Genomic DNA, 21,706 nt, shown 5'->3' with positions numbered 1-21,706 from the left:
CAGGAAAGCAGGTGGTTTTCGGAAGCGTTTGTCAACATTCGTTCTTGTTTCAGGGGCTCCAAAATCCATACCTTCCTCAAGGGGACTGAGATACTCCTCATCAGATGTGATTGGGCTGCTAATATCCATCGGTACACCCAAGTTCCCTTTTGGCTCCTGTACAGATTCTTTCAAAGGAGCAAGGATAAATTATTTGAAGTATGTCAGGTACTTTGTGTTACCACCCTGTCATTGTCAGAAGCACATATGTTGTATAAACTAAAATATGTATAATTATTCACATTTCTATGGTTGCAAGTGGCTGTAAAAAACAGAGAATTAAGCTTCTGAGACAGAATGTTCTTTTGGCTTTTCCTTGATGATCATTTTAGCAGGTAATTATTCTGCTATACAGTGTCAGTCTGTTATCTTAACAAGTCCTTAATGTGCCTTTCACCTTGTAACTACAACCTTCATTTCCGATCACCAAGTGTCATATTAGAAAACAGAGCCACGCTTAAATCCTAATTAGCATCTCAAATGTCAAATGTGATATCTAAACAATAGTGGATTCGCATCGAGTGCAGCCTGCTTGCCTTGGTGGGCAATTTATAGGTTCGGTTTCGCCTCTGAGTTGCTATGGTAACTATAAGTGTGGTTGTTCAGCTGGAATATACAGCACACACATTTCGCTGAGGGAAATAATGAAAACGGAGGATGTCAGCTGAAAACACAAAGCCAATGTGAGGAGAAGCTGCACTTTTTTTTTAACTTCACAGTGGAACAATGAGGACTCTGACAAAACAATGAATACACACTAACAGGAAAACTGGTTTGGGCAAAAGCATTTAAACTTTCTTTTCTTCAGAGAATACTCAGTTCAGGGCCTCTCTTGACAGAACAATACAACAAGGTTCAGTTGATTACAGACAATGTGGAAAAAAGGAAGATTCCAGCCTTCATAACAATGCAAATAATATATGGCCATTTATCTGTTTCATGACAACACAATCCTTTTAGATATTAATTTGCACGGTGTCTTAGTGACTTTGGAATAAGCAAGTCTTGAGTTTATAGACCTGTATTAGATTGAGACAATTTTAGTTGCCTGGATGAATAATACTGCAACTAACTCAGCCACATGGGGTGTGCAGCCAGTACACTCTGTGTGCCATCCCGAGCCCAGATAAGTGAGTAGGGTTGCATCAGGAAGGGCATCCGGTGCAAAAAAGCAAACACAACCACTGAATTTCCATACTGGATTGGTCGAGGCCCGGGTTAACAATGACTGCCACTGGTGCTGTTGCCCAACAGGGTGCCAGTGGGAATTGGGCTACTGCTGGGTGAAGAATAAGAAGAGGAGGAGAACATGTCCAAAGACAGAGTGAGAGGAGGAAAAAAGTATAATGGTGGAAGTGAGAGTTGGGACCTTGAATGTTGGCAGTATGACTGGTAAAGGGAGAGAGCTGGCTGATATGGAGAGGAGAAAGGTAGACACATTGTGTGTCGTATCATGGTGAGGATAGGAAGAGAAATGGTGTTGGGGTCATTTTAAAGGAAGAGAATGTTAAGCGAGTGTCTGACAGGGTGATGAGTGTGAAGTTTAAAATTGAAGGGGTGATGATGAATATCATCAGTGCATATGCCCCACAGGTAGGTTGTGAGATGAAGGAGATAGAACATATCTGGAGTGAGTTAGATGAGGTGGTGGAGAGTGTACCCAAGCCTGGTGATTGGAGCGGACTTCAATGGGCATGTTGGCAAAGGGAACACAGGTGATGAGGAAGTAATGGGTAGATGTAAGGGCATATGGTAGTTGATTTTGCAAAAATGATGGAAATGGCTATGGTGAATATCTACTTTAAGAAAAACTAGAAGCACTCGGAGAGTGCAAACCTCCGCCAAGGCCATGGAGTCACTGACGCCATAACATCTACACGCCGTGGAATCATTGAACCTAAAAAGTCTAACAATGATGATTGCTAGTAAAAAAAGTTTCATCTGCTGTGACTGGATAGCATGTATCCTTAGCGCTTGGCATCACAGTTTATTGTAACTTGCACCTTTCCCAGAAGCTACTATCATCTGAGCACTGATATTGATATTGCATGTGCTTATAGACAAAAACAAATGAGACAAAATTCAATTTATTATTCAACTAAACTGCAAATATATGAATTTTTTAACATTTATGAAACACTTCTCTAAATAAATAACAGTAAACTCTGAAATAGAACTATTTTTTAAGTGTTGCATGTGCTACACAAGGCCATAGGGTCACTGACCCTAAAGAGATTCCCTCCTTGGCACAGTGATCTATTCAACAATTCAGTGTTACAACCAAAACTATGATACATACACTTTTCTTTCCTTTATATTTGACATCCTTGACCATGAAAACATACCACTAGAACTTGTAATCACTTTTATATCTTTATTAGTTCAAAAGTTATTGTATAAAAACAATTTTTCGGTAATGGCGGTTTTCTTCTGGATCTAGCTCCATAACATTTGAAGCTACAGCAAATCTGATGACACCTTACTGAATCAGTACAGATTCAGCTACAATTTTGTGTTAGTTGTGCATCTCTAGCTTCATTTGTCCCCTCACACTGACACATTTTCTATTTTCCCTATATTTTTGCATATTCTGGATCACCAGATCCAGAATCCGGATCCGATCATCATCAAACGTTGTTGTTTGATAGAACATTTGACTATGTTACACCCTAATTTTTTTCCAGCCTTTCTGCCTTGTTTTTGTGGAGTTACAAACTAGAATGTCAAAATTCCTCCTATCCCGCAATGGTGAAGAATCCTTTAAAAAAATTCCTGGATCCGGATCGTGATCCAGATCACCACTAAAATTTAATCACTTCTTCCTCTTGTCATTTCCAACCACTCCACAAAATTTCATCAAAATCCGTTCAAAATGTTTTGACATCCTGCTGACAGACAGACAGACAGACAAACAAACAAACAAACTTGACCGAAAACATAACCTCCTTGGCGGAGGTAACAAGGAGCACAGAGTGCACACAGGTGGACTACATTCTTTGTAGGAGATGCAAGCTAAAAGAAACTGGAGACTGTAAGGTCATGGCGGGAGAGAGTTTAGCTAGACAACATAGGATGGTGGTTTGTAGGATGACTTCAGAGGTGAAGAAGATGAAGAGAGTGAGAGCTCAACAAAGGATCAGATGGTGGAAGCTGAAGGAGGAAGACTGTTGGGTGAAATTCAGTGAGTAGGTGAGAAATACTGGATAGAAGGGAAGCAATTTAGGACAACTTGAAAAGTACTGCAGATGTTGTGAGAGAGACAGCTAGGAAGGTAGTGGGTGGACAGTGGAAGGAAGACAAGGTACTTGATGGTGGAACGAAGATGTTCAGGAAAGTATACGGAGAAAGTGGATGGCGAAATACACTTGGGACAGTCAGAGAGATGAAGAAAGTAGATAGTGCAAAAAGTAAGGTGAAGAGAGAAGTGGCAAAAGGTAAAGGTAATATCTTTCTGGGCTGACAGAGTGTGAATGGCATGCAAATGGCATTTGCAAAAATTTCCTATACATGCATGGGGGTTTGCATTGCTCTTGTGTGAGTTGCAGGGTGTTATTCCCATGTTGGGTGAATTTTGAACTGTTCAAAAATTGCGTAATGACAAATTTTCTTTTGAAAAAGTCAGAGTCCTTGTAGGCCTCTCAAACCCTTCTTGATGTAGTTTCCATGTGTTAAAAAGTGTGCAAAATGTGAGACAACATGTGAGGGATTGAAGACATACTTTTCCTTGTATATGATCAGAGAGGAACTACGTTTCTGGAAGCGACTGGGACGAACAAGCCGGCAGAAAAGTAACTTTCACGGTCAGTGGGTTGCAGGACACCTGTCTGATGGCAAAGGAGGTACGTGAGCTGGATTACACCTATCTGACATTGGAGGAGCCGCGTGATGCAGATTTATCCTGTTATTTTTTTTTATTGTAGACCATAATGTAACTAACTTTAATGCTTTATTGTGTTATCCTCTGCAATTTTACATACTGTATTGTTTATCTTACAACCCCAATTCCAATGAAGTTGGGACGTTGTATAAAATGTTAATTAAAAACAGAATACAATGATTTGCAAATCCTCTTCAACCTATATTCAATTGGATACACCAGAAAGACAAGATATTTAATGTTCAAACTGAGAAACTTTATTGTTTTTGTGCAAACATTTGCTCATTTTGAAATGGATGCCTGCAACACGTTTCAAAAAAGCTGGGACAGTGGTATGTTTACCACTGTGTTACATCACCTTTCCTTCTAACAACACTCAATAAGCGTTTGGGAACTGAGGACACTTTGTTGAATTGTTGAAGCTTTGTAGGTGGAATTCTTTCCCATTCTTTCTTGATGTACGACTTCAGTTGTTCAACAGTCCGGGGTCTCTGTTGTCATATTTTGTGCTTCAAAATGCGCCACACATTTTCAATGGGCAACAGGTCTGGACTGCAGGCAGGCCAGTCTAGTACCCACACTCTTTTACTACGAAGCCATGCTTTTGTAACACGTGCAGAATGTCGCTTGGCATTGTCTTGCTGAAATAAGCAGGGACGTCCCTGAAAAAGACGTTGCTTGGATGGCAGCATGTGTCGCTCCAAAACCTAGATGTACCTTTCAGCATTGATGGTGTCATTACAGATGTGTAAGTTGCCCATGCCATGGGCAATAACACTCCCCCATACCATCACAGATGCTGGCTTTAGAACTTTGTGCTGGTAACAATCTGGATGATCTTTTTCCTCTTTTGTCCAGAGGACACAATGTCCATGATTTCCGGAAACAATTTGAAATGTGGACTCATCAGACCACAGCACACTTTTCCACTTTGCGTCTGTCCATTTCAAATGAGCTCAGGTCCAGAGAAGGCGGCGGCGTTTCTGGATGTTGTTGATGTATGGCTTTCTCTTTGCATGGTAGAGTTTTAACTTGCACTTGTCGACGTAGCGACGAACTGTGTTAACTGACAATGGTTTTCTGAAGTGTTCCTGGGCCCACGCGATAAGATCCTTTACACAATGATGTCAGGTTTTAATGCAGTGCCGCCTGAGGGGTCGAAGGTCACGGGCATTCAATGCTGGTTTTCGGCCTTATGTGTAGAATGTTCTCCAGACTCTGTGAATCTTCTGATTATATTATGACTGTAGATGATGGAATCCCTAAATTCCCTGCAATTGAACATGAGAAACATTGTTCTTAAACTGTTGGGACTATTTTTTCATGCAGTTGTTGATGATCCTCGTCCCATCTTTGCTTGTGAACAGCTGAGACTTTTAGGGATGTTCCTTTTATACCCAATCATGAGTGTCCTCAGTTCCCAAACACTTATTGAGTGTTGTTAGAAGGAAAGGTGATGTAACACAGTGGTAAACATGAGCAAATATTTGCACAAAAACAATAAAGTTTATCAGTTTGAACATTATCTTGTCTTTGTGGTGTATTCTATTGAATATACCTTGAAGAGGATTTGCAAATGATTGTATTCTGTTTTTATTTACATTTTACACAATCTCCCAACTTCATTGGAATTGGGGTTGTACATTCATTCATGTATGTTATTGCCAAACAAATCAACTCAAATCAGAAGATGTACACCCATTCAGCCTGTGCACAGAGAAGTGGGCTTCCACAGAATCCTTCAATCCATGCGAGTCCCGAGCCCATCCAGTGGAGGATCATACGAGGTCTGTCCAAAAAGTAACGGACCTTTTTATTTTTTTCAAAAACTATATGGATTTAAATCACGTGTGATTGCATCAGCCAAGCTTGAACCTTCGTGCGCATGCGTGAGTTTTTTCACACCTGTCGGTTACGTCATTCGCCTGTGGGCAGGCTTTGAGCGAGCACTGGTCCACCCCCTCGTTGGATTTTTATTGTCAGGGAAATGGCGCTTTGCTGCATCAAATCTTTCCAGAAACTGTGAGAGACAGCCAGGTGGACACCATTCGCTAAATTCAGATGGCTTTCAGGGACAATTTTATGGGGATCACACAGATTGAGGAGTGTTACAGCCGGTTTAAAGACCGCCCACAGCGGCTGAGAGCGCACCGCGTTCCGAGCGGCGATCGACAGGCTCAAACGACCAGATCATTTCCAAACTGAACACTGTGTTGATCTGGGAAGTCGTCTGACTACCACAGAAATGGCTTAAGACGTGGACATCTAGACTTTTTCGGCACAATCCACTGTTACAGGAGTTTTTGTCATGGAAAGAGGAGCGGAGGAATGCGCCACCGTGCCGCGAATGGTGCGGCACAAAACCACCTCCGTGTTGTTCTTACAGGACGGCTTTCATATGGCTTTCAGATGGCTTTCGGTGGCTTTTCAGTCGTGTGACTATCCGAGAAATTGTGGATTAGCTGGACATGTCAGAACATGTCCTGTGAGGCTTCATCACGATGTTGCTTTGCGCCATGCGGCTCTGTCCCGACGCGCGAATTCCTGTGGTTTGGCCCACGCCATTCGCGGCACGGTGGCGCATTCCTCCGCTCCTCTTTCCATGACAAAAACTCCTGTAACAGTGGAATGTGCCGAAAAAGTCTTGATATCCACGTCTTCTGCCATTTCTGTGGTAGTCAGACAACATCCTGGATCAACACAGCGTTCAGTTTGGAAATGATCTGGTCGTTTGAGCCTGTCGATCGCCGCTCGGAACACGGCGCTCTCTCAGCCATTGTGGGCGGTCTTTAAACCGGCTGTAACACTCCTCAATCTGTGTGATCCCCATAAAATCGTCCCTGAAAGCCATCTGAATTTAGCGAATGGTGTCCACCTGGCTGGCTCTCACAGTTTCTGGAAAAAATTGATGCAGCAAAGCTCCAAATCATTCAGACATTTCCCTGACAATGAAAATCTGACGAGGGGGGTGGACCAGTGCTCACTCAAAGCCTGCTCAGAGGCGAATGACGCAACCGACAGGCGTGAAAAAACTCACGCATGCGCACGAAGGTTCAAGCTTGGCTGATGCAATCACACGTGATTCAAATCCATATAGTTCTTGAAAAAAATAAAAAGGTCCGTTAGTTTTTGGACAGACCTCGTATACTGCTCATTCCCGATACGGAAGAAGGACATCTGTATCTACTCCTCCTTCATCTCCAGAGGAATTTGACTGTTTTTCTTTGATTTTCTGTCTCCACCTACTCTCCAACAGCTGCAGCCCAGTGAGATACTACCTGAAGGAAAAGGCCTTCAGTGAGCTGTACATGAAGTTAAACACTAAGGGTTCTATCTCACTGTTCGTGACTGTTGGAGAGCAGTTGGGGACGCAAATTAGCAACTAAACATGTGAACGACCGACAAATGTCGCAGTTTGTATCTCACTGAAGTGGCCACTTGCAACTGAAGATGAATGACACATTTGCACACAAAGTTTTAAGCTCTTATTATAGATAGATAGATAGATAGATAGATAGATAGATAGATAGATAGATAGATAGATAGATAGATAGATAGATAGATAGATAGCTTTTATTATTATTGTCATTACAACAAGGAGATTTCCGCACTCACATTCCACATACAAGCAGCAGTTGATCTACAATTATTACTTGTTTGGCGTAATAATGGCTCACATCAGAATTAGGACAACACATATACATTTGACATTGTTTATGTGCACTAAACTTGAAACAGTCCGTTTTCCAATTGAGGCGATGTGAGTGTGTTGGTAGCCTCTGCAACTGTCAAGTCGCGCCGCCTGACCAGCTTGGGAAGAACGGAGGCCTGCCGCAGGGAGGGAGGGGCAGGAAGAGAGGTAAGAGGAGAAAACTGGAGCATACTTCAGTCCATGTGTAAGTCTGTCAGTTTATTGTCCTTGTGGATTGAGATAAGAATGGAGCCGAATAATCTCACCAGAGCCTGGATAAATTCCTCTGGAGGTAAACAGTGGGCAATTCACCTTGATGCTAGATAGCCTGTAGTGTTGCAGGCGATCAGTGAAAAACACTTTTAACAGTTCCACTCGCACAGCCAAATCCCAATTATGAATTAAGAATATTCCCAATTATGAATTAAGAATATTCACCGGCCTCCGAAACCTTCAGCTTCAACTGCAAGGCACGCATCAGCTCCAAGGTGTCATCCAATCTGCGTCTGAGTTCAAGAGTCAACGCAGTCTCAGAATGCACTGCCTTGCCAACCTCATTAATCATGACGGACAAGCGAGGGGCCGTGGTTCTTGATGCCGCCGTCTTGCCAATTTTCCGGTAGATCAGGGCAGCACATAAGCCAAAAAGTACCAGCCCTGCTGCCATGAGACCAAAAATAAATAAATCCTCAACACCCTCAACAGAGAAAGGCGCCAATCATGCCACACACCAGGAACTCCAGGAGTCGAGGACATAGCCCGCAGGATACATTCCATTTGGGCAGGCAGGATCCCCCGGTCCTGACCTTCTTGTAGAAAAAATGGTGTCAATAGCGTTCAGAGACCAGCTGATCAATTCCATGGTTAATCCAATAGGAGTCCAATAGATCCAGAATCCAATATAGTTTTGAGGAATTCACAGTCTGGTGAAGTAGGGATTTGAAGGTTAAAAGCAGAGAGATAAGGGAGAGTGGAGGAGATGAGACCGCCCTCGCCGGAGTCCCAAGCTGTTATCCATGTGAATAGACTGTGGAAATTCCCCCACTGTTGCCAATGATGGCAAAACAAAACAAATAATAAAGTAATAATAAATAAATTAATAATAATAATGAAGCTGATAGCGTACCCCCCATTTTGCAGAATGATACCCCTGCAGGATCTAATGTCCTGTCTTCCATGTCCAGTACATAATCCATTCATTTTCTATACTGTGTTACTACAATTAAGGGGCACACTGGCTCTGAGATCTGTGCACAGCAACCGTTCATGTGCTGGAACAACCTTTTCTCCGTGATGCAGTGATGTCCAGCAGTGCTTTGGGGGTCTGTGTAAGCTGATTTGATTTGATTTATTTGGCAATAACATTGTAAGTCCCTTCAGCTGTTCCCTTGCTTTTTCCCCACTCTGGATGTCCACAGCAGATCCAAGGTGGGTCTGCACATTGACTTAGCACAGATACATCCTCCTGCATTTTGGGTCTGATGGACATTTGATGTCACATTTGCACGGCATGGCATTTAGCAAAAAGATTTTCCCGGTTTAAAGACACGTGTGCTGTTGGAGCTGGATATGAGCAGTGTGTCATTGAATGAAAGAATATTTCCTGCCTGTTCATGTGTAGTCTTCACAATGAGCACATCAAAGAACTCCCACTGCACCTCCTCAGAGAGAGAGAAAGACAGACAGACAGACAGACAGACAGACAGACAGACAGACAGACAGACAGACAGACAGACAGACAGAGTGCTCCAGATAAAAAATATTAAAAGAGACACAGTGATGGGTGCTCCACTCCTGCAGAATTGTGCGCCTCAATAAAAACAATAAAAAACAACCATTAAATGCAGAAAGTCCAGAAGTCCTGATGTCCATCGCAACTGTGGCCAGGCTGGCAGCAACTCGGCCACATCCAGAAGTAGCTGTTTCTCTCTGCTATTATGGTATGCTCCTGCACAGCTCATGCGTATGGCCCAGACACCCCCCCCAGTTTTCTCATGAATCCCTCACGTTAGGAGTCACAGCAAGTGCATTCAGAGGGTTGCATGACACCAGCGATGGCTCTGAGGGCATACTGGGAGGAGCCTTGTGCCCTCTGCAACTTTGAAAAATTCAAAATTCAGCCACAACAGTGATGACACCCTGCGAGTAAAGCAAGGGAAGACGGCCACCTAGCGAACGTTGCATGAAATCAAGTGATTCCTCTCACAACTGCTGTTTGCAGGCTGTCATAGCTTAGTGAAATAGGACACTAAGGAAGGAGAAAAGGACTTGTACCGAATGGCCAGATAAAAGGACAGAGCTGGAAAGGATAAACAGCAGGTTGGCGTGATAAAGGATGCAGAAGGTAATATGCTGACAATCGAGGAGAGTGTATTGAGAAGGTGGAGGGAATATTTTGACGACCTGATGAATAAAGAAAATGAGTGAGAGAAAAGTTTGGATAATGTAGAGAGACTAAATCAGGAAGTACAAGAGATTAGCAAGGATGAAATGAGGACAGCTATGAAGAGGATGAAGAGTGGCAATGCAGTTTGTCCAAGTGACATTCCACTGAAGGCATGCAAATATGTAAGAGAGACGGCAGTGGAGTGTCTAACCAGATTGTTTAAAACAATTTTTGAAAGTGAGAAGATGCTTGAGGAATGGAGAAAAAGTATGCTGGTTCTGATTTTTAAGCACAAGGGTGATGTGCAGAACTGCCGTAACTACAGAGGCAAATAGGTGTAAAGGCTAGACTCAGAAAACAGGTATAGATCTGTGAGCAGCAATATGGTTTCATGCTGAGAAAGAGCACTACAGATGGAATGTTTGCATTGAGCGTACTGATGAAGAAGTATAGAGAAGGCCAGACAGAGATACAATGTGTTTGTGGATTTAGAGAAAACTTATGACAGGGTGCCAAGAGAAGAGTTGTGGTATTGCATGAGGATGTCTGGAGTGGCAGAGAATTATGTGAGGGTGGTGGAGGATATGTACAAGGACTGTGTGAGAGTGGTGAGATGCATGGTAGGAATGACAGATTCATTTAAGGTGGAGGTAAGATTAAATCAAGGATTGTCTCTGAGTCTGTTCTTGTTCCCAGTGGTTGACGGATGAGATCAGACAGGATTCTCCATGGACAATGATGTTTGCTGATGACTGTGAGAGTAGAGAGCAGGTTGTGACTAGGCTAGAGATGTGGAGATATGCTTTGGAGAGAAGGGGAATGAAAGTCAGTAGGACCAAGACTGAGTACATGTGTGTGAATGAGAGGGAGCCCGGTGGAATAGTGGGGTTACAAGGAGTAGAGATGGTTAAGGTAAATGAGTTTATATATTGGGTCAACTATCCAAAGTAATGGAGAGCATAATAGAGAGGTGAAGAAAAGCATGCAGGCAGTGTGGAGTGGGTGGAGCACAATGGCACAAGTGATTTGTGATCAAAGAATCTGTGAGAGTGAAGGGGAAAGTCTACAAGACAGTAGTGAGACCAGCTATGTTGTACGGCTTAGAGACAGTGGCGCTAACAAAAGAAGAAGAGACAGAGCTGGAGGTGGCAGAGCTGAAGATGTGATTTTCTTTGGGAGTGACAAGAATGGACAAGATTAGGAATGAACATAACAGAGGGACAGCTCAGGTGGGACGGTTTGGAGACAAAGGCTGAGAGGTGAGACTGACATGGTTTGGACATGTGCAGAGGACGGAACCAGGGTATATAGAGAGAAGGATGCTGAGGATGGAGCCACCAAGCAGTTGGAAAAGACGGAAGCCAAAGAGGAGGTTTATGGATGTGCTGAGGGAGGACATGCAGGTGGTTGGTGTGAGAGAAGATACAGAGGACAGGGTGAGATGGAAACGATTGATCTGCATCTGTGGTCTGTCTATATCAGTGTCTGTGTAGGTCCACAAAATATGCACACCAGCTTGGCTGGAATCTGTTGAATTCTGATTGTTGTATTTGTGTTTATGTTTATGAGCTATTTGCTTTGTAGGTGGTTGTAGTTGCATGAGAAATTGTGGCTGGCTGTTATGAGGTTTCTCTTGTTCCTTTGGTAATGACAGTATCTATGCGATGTCTGTTTGTAATGCTGCATCATGTGACGCCACATTTAATTGTGGGAGGATAGCTCTGAAGGCCTCGGTGTTAAATGCATGGCACCCCTGTTTTCCACATAGGGTATACTTTCAGCAACACAAAGTCAAACACCACATGCAGCATGTAGATTCTCTTTTAAGCAAATTCAAAACTCAGCTGTACCTGCATTCACTGTGAGAGAGGCGCTGCTGGACACTCTGCCCACCTGATTAACAGCAGTTACACAATATATCCCACCATCGCTTATTTTAACTGATTCGATGCGCAAACTGTGACGTTCACCCTCCACTTTGATGGTATAATTTGCACCACCAGTGATCGCAACGTTGTCTTTCATCCAAGTAACTTGAACAGAAAAACATAAGACATAGATAAGTCATATGCAACTACAATCTAAATACACAACTCACAATGATCTATCAAGATTCTGTCTTTAAAAAATGGAAAATGGAACACCTTCCGGAACTGGAGTGCCGGCAATAATACATTTCATCTGTACAGCTGCGCCAGCTGACGCTACGGTGTCCTGGAGGGGAAATTCAAATACCGGTGCCTCCAAGGGGTCCTCTTCAGCAGAGACATAGGAGTCATCTGAAGAATCTGCAATTTTAGAAATGACTTGACTAAAGGCAGTTTTTCATGAGTCATTTGAAGGAGAACTTGCCTAACAGTGTGGAATTAATGACTTTTCAAACACAGAAAGAAAAGCAGACTCTGTGATTTACATCTATAAGAACTTTAATGAGAGAAACACAAAACCTACCGTACTCTGGAGACATGGGACGTGCGCAACGACTCTTTCCTTTGGTTTTCTGTGGTTTTCCCTCTTTGGCACAGGTAGGCTCCCGTGTCTTTACAGGCACATCCTGTTCCATATGTTCATCTTCAACAACAATCGTAGGAATTTTTATCTTCAAGGCTTGTTTGGGTAATTCTACTTCCATCTGCTCCTCCAGTGGGGTGACTGGTATCAATCTTTTGACTTTTGAAGGAGGTTGTTGAGGGATATCTTGTACAATGTTAGACTTTTTCTGTAACAGTGGACTTTCAGGTCTGTTTTCAATTTTCCTTAAGGCCACTTCTATTGGTGTTGTCCTTCCTGAAGTCTCATCCTTATGTGATGTTTGCACAAGGCCATCTTGAATGTACGGGGACTCCTGCATTCGAGATACCCTTTGCACAAGCGGACTTGGGGGCCTTCGTTCAACCTTGCGTAAAGTCATCTCAGCAGTATTTCTGCTTGGTGAGTCGCCCCTTTGATGGAGAATTAGCGCTGGTGATGATGATCTTTGAACAATTTCTGTTACAGGACTGATTCTGCTTATTTCTTTCAGCGACCGTTGTCCTGGCAGGTCAGACACCTGCATGGACTCAGGGGTGCCTGAAACCTCTCCAAATCTACTGACCACTACATTTGTTGTAGGAGTAGTTGTTATCTTCTGAGGCTGGGCATTCTGCTGTTCATGCTGCACTGGTTGACGACTTACAAAATATTGTGTATTTTCTTTTGCTTCCTCTTTAGATTGTTCTGTTTCTTTCCGTTCCTTTGCCCATTGAGCGCGTTCTCTTTCTTGGAGCTTCTGGAGGACTTGTGGAGGAATAGGCTCAAGCTTCCTGAAAGGCTGATGCTGTCTTCCCTTTAAAGTCAGCTGTTCAGTTGAAAAAGATTTTTTCAAATGAGGTTTTCCAACAAGCTTTTTAATACGTTGCAGCTCTTCTGCAAACTTGTTTTCGATGTCCTGAACCTTTTGGGAATAACGAGGTTTCTCCTCCACTGAAGCAGCTCTTTGTTTGAACATTGATCTTCGTTCAGCAGCATCCTCTTTTAATGCTTCTCTTAGATCTTCCCTTGAACTTTCTCTAGAGATGCCCAACCGGCTTCCTCCATCATCTGAATCAACAGATCCAGCTCGATTGAACCCAGCCCAAGATCTTCCTGAGATGGAGCCTTCGGGAATTTCAAGACTTCGTCGTCGCTCTTCTAAGTCACGAACCTTTTCAAAAACCTTTGAACTTGCCCTGGTAAGTTTTGGGGATGGTCTAAGAGTAAATTCCTTTCTTGAATATTCACTCAGCGGTGTCTGCGGTCTTGAGTCCTGATTGTTAGACTGAGAAATGGATTTCGGCTGTTTCACCTTTTCCTCAAATTCCCCAGGCACTGTATCTTGGTAGTCAGTTTGTACGGTAATTTTCTTCCGTAAGCTAAGTGGTGTAGTTGCCCCAGAGCGACTCTGCATTGGAGAGGTGGAGGGACGTTTGATGAGTCTTGGGGATGGAGGTGGGAGGGCTTGTGGAGGAGATTCGCTTGAAAAATCATTTGATAGAATCCTAAAATACAGGATTTGAAACAAAGCAACGATATTACTGCTTGGCACTTTGGATTAAGCACAAATTGTGGGCTCAGTTTTGAATATTAGGGTGCTGAGGTCTTAAAAATACTTGAAAGGATTATTCCGTGGTTCCTACCTTGTTGTATTTAGGTGATCTTCCCGTTTTTGTGTTGCATTTCCATCATCTGCACATTTTTCCATCACTGTGTCTCATGTAAAACACATGACATGACAAATTGGACATATTTGTAGGTGTTTTTGACCAACGTTTGCATAATTTAGAAGAATTTAAGCACCAATGTGTACTGCCACGGAACCTTTCACAAGTTTATAATTTACATCTATTTCTAACACATCTTTCAGTCTGTAGTACTGTTGTTATGGATGGATGAAAACAATGCAAAGAAAACCGTGCAAGATGTGGAGATAGCTAGCTACCTGTGGGCAGAATCTGGTCCTCAATATCCCCACTATCTCCTTTGGTATCATATTGGTCTCCACCTTCATCTTCTGTTGTCTCAGAATCTGGAGGAAATACAAATAAATATATTTAAGTGCTTGCGCATGACAGAGATAGATAGATAGATCTTACCAAAGAATACATGTGTTCAGTCAGTTAGAATGTCTACTTCATTTTGATTTTCATTATGTCAAGCCTTTAATACTCCGAGTGACCACAAATAGGTCTGTGGGACCTGTTTTCACTTTTGTTCAAAAGACAAACAGAACAATTAATTATTTTTTCAAGCTCAGAATCATTGGCTTTGGTTCATTTTCTTTGAAGAACATAAATCAAAACACATTTTCTATGACCACACACCCAACGCCTCTGTACACATTTACAAGGGCTGTCCGTAAAGTATAGGTCCTTTTTATTTTTTTCAAAAACTATATGGATTTCATTCATATGTTTTTACGTCAGACATGCTTGCACCCTCGTGCGCATGCGTGAGTTTTTCCATGCCTGTCGGTGACGTCATTCGCCTGTGAGCACTCCTTGTGGGAGGAGTCGTTCAGCCCCTTGTCGGAATTCCTTTGTCTGAGAAGTTGCTGAGAGACTGGTGCTTTGTTTGATCAAAATTTTTTCTAAACCTGTGAGACACATCGAAGTGGACATGGTTCGAAAAATTAAGCTGGTTTTCAGTGAAAATTTTAACAGCTGATGAGAGATTTTGAGGTGATTCTGTCGCTTTAAGGACTTTTCACGGTGCGAGACGTCGCGCTGCGCTCTCAGGCAGCGTCATCAGCCTGTTTCAAGCTTAAAACCTCCACATTTCAGGCTCTATTGATCCAGGACGTCGTGAGAGAACAGAGAAGTTTCAGAAGAAGTCGGTTTCAGCATTTTATCCGGATATTCCACTGTTAAAGGAGATTTTTTTAATGAAAGACGTGCGGACGGGTCCGCGCGTCGGGACGCAGCCGACGCGGCGCGGCGGCACAGGAAAAACACCTCCGTGTTGATAACCATTTGTAAAATCCAGGCGGCTTTTGATGGCTTTCAGTGGAGTGAGTATATGAGAAATTGTTTATCAGCTGGAGATGTTCCAACTTGTCCTCAAGGCTTCCAACAGAGGTGTTTTTCCTGTGGCGGAGCGTCGCGGCGGCTGCGAGCCGACGCTGCAATCCGCCTGCACGTCTTTCATTAAAAAAATCTCCTTTAACAGTGGAATATCCGGATAAAATGCTGAAACCGACTTCTTCTGAAACTTCTCTGTTCTCTCACGACGTCCTGGATCAATAAAGCCTGAAATGTGGAGGTTTTAAGCTTGAAACAGGCTGATGACGCCGCCTGAGAGCGCTGCGCGACGTCTCGCACCGTGAAAAGTCCTTAAAGCGACAGAATCACCTCAAAATCTCTCATCAGCTGTTAAAATTTTCACTGAAGACCAGCTTAATTTTTCGAACCATGTCCACTTCGATATGTCTCACAGGTTTAGAAAAAAGTTTGATCAAACAACGCGCCAGTCTCTCAGCAACTTCTCAGACAAAGGAATTCCGACGAGGGGCTGGACGACTCCTCCCACAAGGAGTGCTCACAGGCGAATGATGTCACCGACAGGCGTGGAAAAACTCATGCATGCGCACGAGGGTTCAAGCATGTCTGATGTAAAAACATATGAATGAAATCCATATAGTTTTAGAAAAAAATAAAAAGGACCTATACTTTACGGACAGCCCTCGTATATATATATATATATATATATATATATATATATATATATATATATATATATATATATATATATATATATATATATATATATATATATATATATATATAATTAATTAAAGTAATTAAACCATTACTTAAAAAGCCATCACTTGACCCAGCTATCTTAGCTAATTATAGGCCAATCTCCAACCTTCCTTTTCTCTCAAAAATTCTTGAAAGGGTAGTTGTAAAACAGCTAACTGATCATCTGCAGAGGAATGGTCTATTTGAAGAGTTTCAGTCAGGTTTTAGAATTCATCATAGTACAGAAACAGCATTAGTGAAGGTTACAAATGATCTTCTTATGGCCTCGGACAGTGGACTCATCTCTGTGCTTGTTCTGTTAGACCTCAGTGCTGCTTTTGATATTGTTGACCATAAAATTTATTACAGAGATTAGAGCATGCCATAGGTATTAAAGGCACTGCGCTGCGGTGGTTTGAATCATATTTGTCTAATAGATTACAATTTGTTCATGTAAATGGGGAATCTTCTTCACAGACTAAAGTTAATTATGGAGTTCCACAAGGTTCTGTGCTAGGACCAATTTTATTCACTTTATACATGCTTCCCTTAGGCAGTATTATTAGACGGTATTGCTTAAATTTTCATTGTTACGCAGATGATACCCAGCTTTATCTATCCATGAAGCCAGAGGACACACACCAATTAGCTAAACTGCAGGATTGTCTTACAGACATAAAGACATGGATGACCTCTAATTTCCTGCTTTTAAACTCAGATAAAACTGAAGTTATTGTACTTGGCCCCACAAATCTTAGAAGCATGGTGTCTAACCAGATCTTTACTCTGGATGGCATTACCCTTACCTCTAGTAATACTGTGAGAAATCTTGGAGTCATTTTTGATCAGGATATGTCATTCAAGGCGCATATTAGACAAATATGTAGGACTGCTTTTTTGCATTTACACAATATCTCTAAAATCAGAAAGGTCTTGTCTCAGAGTGATGCTGAAAAACTAATTCATGCATTTATTTCCTCTAGGCTGGACTATTGTAATTCATTATTATCAGGTTGTCCTAAAAGTTCCCTAAAAAGCCTTCAGTTAATTCAAAGTGCTGCAGCTAGAGTACTGACGGGGACTAGAAGGAGAGAGCATATCTCACCCATATTGGCCTCTCTTCATTGGCTTCCTGTTAATTCTAGAATAGAATTTAAAATTCTTCTTCTTACTTATAAGGTTTTGAATAATCAGGTCCCATCTTATCTTAGGGACCTCGTAGTACCATATCACCCCAATAGAGCGCTTCGCTCTCGGACTGCAGGCTTACTTGTGGTTCCTAGGGTTTGTAGGAGTAGAATGGGAGGCAGGGCCTTCAGCTTTCGGGCTCCTCTCCTGTGGAACCAGCTCCCAATTCAGATCAGGGAGACAGACACCCTCTCTACTTTTAAGATTAGGCTTAAAACTTTCCTTTTTGCTAAAGCTTATAGTTAGGGCTGGATCAGGTGACCCTGAACCATCCCTTAGTTATGCTGCTATAGACGTAGACTGCTGGGGGGTTCCCATGATGCACTGTTTCTTTCTCTTTTTGCTCTATATGCACCACTCTGCATTTAATCATTAGTGATCGATCTCTGCTCCCCTCCACAGCATGTCTTTTTCCTGGTTCTCTCCCTCAGCCCCAACCAGTCCCAGCAGAAGACTGCCCCTCCCTGAGCCTGGTTCTGCTGGAGGTTTCTTCCTGTTAAAAGGGAGTTTTTCCTTCCCACTGTAGCCAAGTGCTTGCTCACAGGGGGTCGTTTTGACCGTTGGGGTTTTACATAATTATTGTATGGCCTTGCCTTACAATATAAAGCGCCTTGGGGCAACTGTTTGTTGTGATTTGGCGCTATATAAAAAATTGATTGATTGATTGATATATATATATATATATATATATATATATATATATATATAAAACATACATACAACATGTTCCAACATGTTATACAACATGCTTGGGTCCCCTGGACCTGGAATTCATAAAAGTGCATAAATCAGAGGACCTGTGTACCTTCATTCCATAATCTCACTAGCTGGGCCTTCTGTGTGTGTGTGTGTGTGTGTGTGTGTGTGTGTGTGTGTGTGTGTGTGTGTGTGTGTGTGTGTGTGTGTGTGTGTGTGTGTGTGTGTGTGTGAAACAGGGTGCACACATGTGTTTCTGCCAATGCTGTTTCCGCACAAGGTTGTGACATTGTATACTGAAAATTCAAGCACCCACAGCTGTCTGCTTTCACATTCCCACACACCTAAACCTCCTTTCTTGGGGGAACCAATATTTTTTTCTCCAGCTGCCAATCACAAATTAGGGGTGGGACACGATATAAATAGCTTTGCCAGTGTGGGTCACTATCACAACTGATGGATATGGCGTAACGATTTTCTGCTCAGAGGGCCTTAGAGTTCATTTTTAGAGAGAGTGAAGATTTTGATAATGATGCAGAGGAAGAGGCTTCAGAATATGAAGAACATATTTCTGAAAATTCAGAGACTGAAAGTGATTCTAAAGAAGATGAAATTGAACAACAGCCATTTACAAAATGAAACGAGTCATAGGACCAGCCTGCCAGGAAACAGCCCCAGGACCCGCCTACTGGAAACCAACCCCAGGACCAGCCTGCCAGGAACCAACCCCAGGACCAGCCTACCAAGAACCAACCCCAGGACCAGCCTACCAGGAACCAGGCCAAGGACCAGCCCATCAGGAGCCAGGCCCAGGACCAGACTGCCCTCAGTTAGCCCCAAGGGGAGAAAAATGGGTGTCAAGAAATGGAGAAATTGAATAATCTTCTTTCCCGAGGGATGAGCCACCTCGCATAGCCGCCAATATCATAAAAATGCAACCAGGGCCAACACGGATGGCGGTTTCGCATGTGCAAGACATCATGTCATTGTTTGAACTTTTCCTCCAAGATTCCATTCAGAAAATTATTTGAGATTGCACTAATTTAGAAAGAAGACACATTTTTGGAGAGAGATGGAGGGAGATGGATCCAACCCATTTACAACCCTACACTGAGCCTCTTATCCTAGCTGGAGTGTTTAGGTCAAAAGGAGAATCCACAATGTCCCTGTGGGATACAGAAAATGGCAGAGAACTTTTCCGTGCCACAATGTCCCTTGAAAAATTCCACATAATTTCCAGTATTATCCGCTTTGATAACGAGATGACAGACCAGTATAAAGATCTGGGCTGCTTGTAATGCAACTTCACCATATGCTTGGAATTTGCAAGTCTACACAGGGAAGCTGTATGGACGAGCTCCTGAAAAAAAATCTAAAGGACTCAGTGGACATAACATCACGTGTGACATTTTTTTACTTTGCACAAGCTGGGACAGGAACTGCTCCCAGCAGCAGCCCAGTCTCGTTTTTTTTTTTCGTGCTCCCATCACAAAATGATATGCAACACACACAACAAAACTGTGCCCCTCATGTGCTGTATAGGCTGGTATGGAAAAGCAATGTGTTCAGTAGGTTGAAGGTTACTATATATGTGTTTAGTTTGTGTACTGTTACCTGATTGAATACAGTTAAAGTTTAATGAAGTTCAGAGATATCAAGAATTAATTTGTTATGACAACTCTTAGACCATTTGTAAATTTGTTCTAGGCAAAACACTCAAATCTTGATCAAATTTTTTTTTAATTTTTATTTTTTTTAATTACATGTCAGAAATCAACCAACAAACAACTGCCACTTACTTATGAATGTAGACTAACAAAAGTAGTGGGCAAATTAACCATGTGTTATGTTCATATTGCTTGTAAATTAAATGAAGTAAACCTCTGTTGAGGATTTTAACAAAAAATGTTTTGATTGTATTGAATTACCTACCGAAAAATGCAGCGGGTCCAGTAGACCCACGAACACTAGCAGAATAACAAAAATATGAACAGCACACAAGGGTTAATTAAGTAACTAGCATAATTATACAACCCCAAATCAGATAAAGTTGGTATATTATGTAAATTGCACAAATATTCATTAATTCATTTTCAGCCTCTTCTCCGGGTCCAGGTGCCAGTGGCAGCAGACCAAGCAGATCGTCCCACACTTCCCTATCCCTGGCCAAGTCTTGTAACTCTTCCCGGGGGATCTCAAGGTGTTTCCGAGCCAGTGGTGAAGTATAATCCCTCCAGTGTCTTCTAGATCTTCCCCGGGGCCTCCTCCCAGTTGGCCATGCCTGGAAGACCTCCCTTGGTAAAGGTAAAGGTAAAGATAAGAGCATAAACTGACTGGTAAATTAAGAGCCTCATCTTCTGACTCAGCTCCTTCTTCACCACAATGGCACGGTACAGCGTCCGTAAAACTTCAGATGCCACCCCAGTCCGTCTATTGACTTCAAGCTCAAACTAACCCTAACCCACTTGAGAACAAGACCCCGAGATACTTAAACTGCTCCACATGGGTCAATACCTCTCCCCTTACCCAGAGGGGGCAATCAACCGTTTTCCGGCAGAGGATCATGGTGTCAGATTTGAAGATGCTGATTCTCATCCTAGTCGCTTCACACTCAGCCTCAAACATGCTCAGTTCACATAGCAGGTCACTGCCTGATGAAGCCCACAAAACCACATCATCTGCAATAAAGCAAAGATGCAACTCTAAGGCCACAAAATTGGACACTCTCCAGTCCCTCACTGTGCCTTGAAATCCCATCCATGAATATCACAAAGAGAATTGGTGACAAGTGGCAGCCCTGGCGGAGCACATCACCCACCAAGAACAGGTCCGATGCAATGCTGAGAATGTGGACACAGCTCCTTCTATGGTCATATAGAGACCAGATTGCATGTTGCAACAAATGCAGTACCCCATACTCCCACAGTACCCCAACAGGATACTTCGACATACCCAGTCATACTCCTTTTCCAAGTCCACAAAATACATGTAGACTGGCTGGTCATGCAGTGGATCGGGAAAGTATTCTGAGCGCTTCATTTTTACACATTTTTTTATGTTACAGCCTAATTCCAAAGTGGATGAAATTAATTTTTTTCCTCAAAGTTCTGCACACAACACCCCATGATGACAATGTGAAAAAGTGTTTTTGGAGATTTTTGATAATTTATTAAAAATAATAATAAAAAAATCATATATACATAAGTATTCACAGCCTTTGCCATGAAGCTCAAAATTGAGCTCAGGTGCATCCTGTTTCCACTGATCCTTGAGATGTTTCTACAGCATAATTGGAGTCCACCTGGGGTAAACTCAGTTGATTTGACATGATTTGGAAAGGCAGACACCTGTCGACATACAAAATCCCACAGTTGACAGTGCATGTCAGAGCACAGACCAAGCAAGTCAAAGGAATTGTCTATAGACCTCCGAGACAGGATTGTCTCAAGGCACAAATCTGAGGAAGGGTACAAATCCATTTATGCTGTTTTGAAATTCTGAATGAGCACAGTGGCCTCCATCATCTGCAAATACAAGAAGTTCAGGTCCACCAGGACTCTTCCTAGAGCTGGCCA

General features: G+C 42.6%; 1 protein-coding gene across 1 annotated transcript in view; it reads right to left on the bottom strand.

Moving 5' to 3' along the window:
* LOC117524446 (striated muscle preferentially expressed protein kinase-like) overlaps nt 1-21,706 on the bottom strand; it is a 150,324-nt gene that overhangs the window by 79,058 nt on the left and 49,560 nt on the right. The window contains 6 exon segments of the mRNA XM_034186232.1: nt 1-167; nt 11,844-12,026; nt 12,138-12,281; nt 12,445-14,009; nt 14,148-14,214; nt 14,450-14,536. Coding sequence (XP_034042123.1) covers nt 1-167; nt 11,844-12,026; nt 12,138-12,281; nt 12,445-14,009; nt 14,148-14,214; nt 14,450-14,536 — 2,213 coding nt within the window.

Source organism: Thalassophryne amazonica, chromosome 14 (genome assembly GCF_902500255.1).
Source record: "Thalassophryne amazonica chromosome 14, fThaAma1.1, whole genome shotgun sequence".
Taxonomy (NCBI): Eukaryota; Metazoa; Chordata; class Actinopteri; order Batrachoidiformes; family Batrachoididae; genus Thalassophryne; species Thalassophryne amazonica.
Note: the sequence above shows the minus strand (reverse complement) of the source record. Positions and strands in the feature narration are given on the sequence as shown.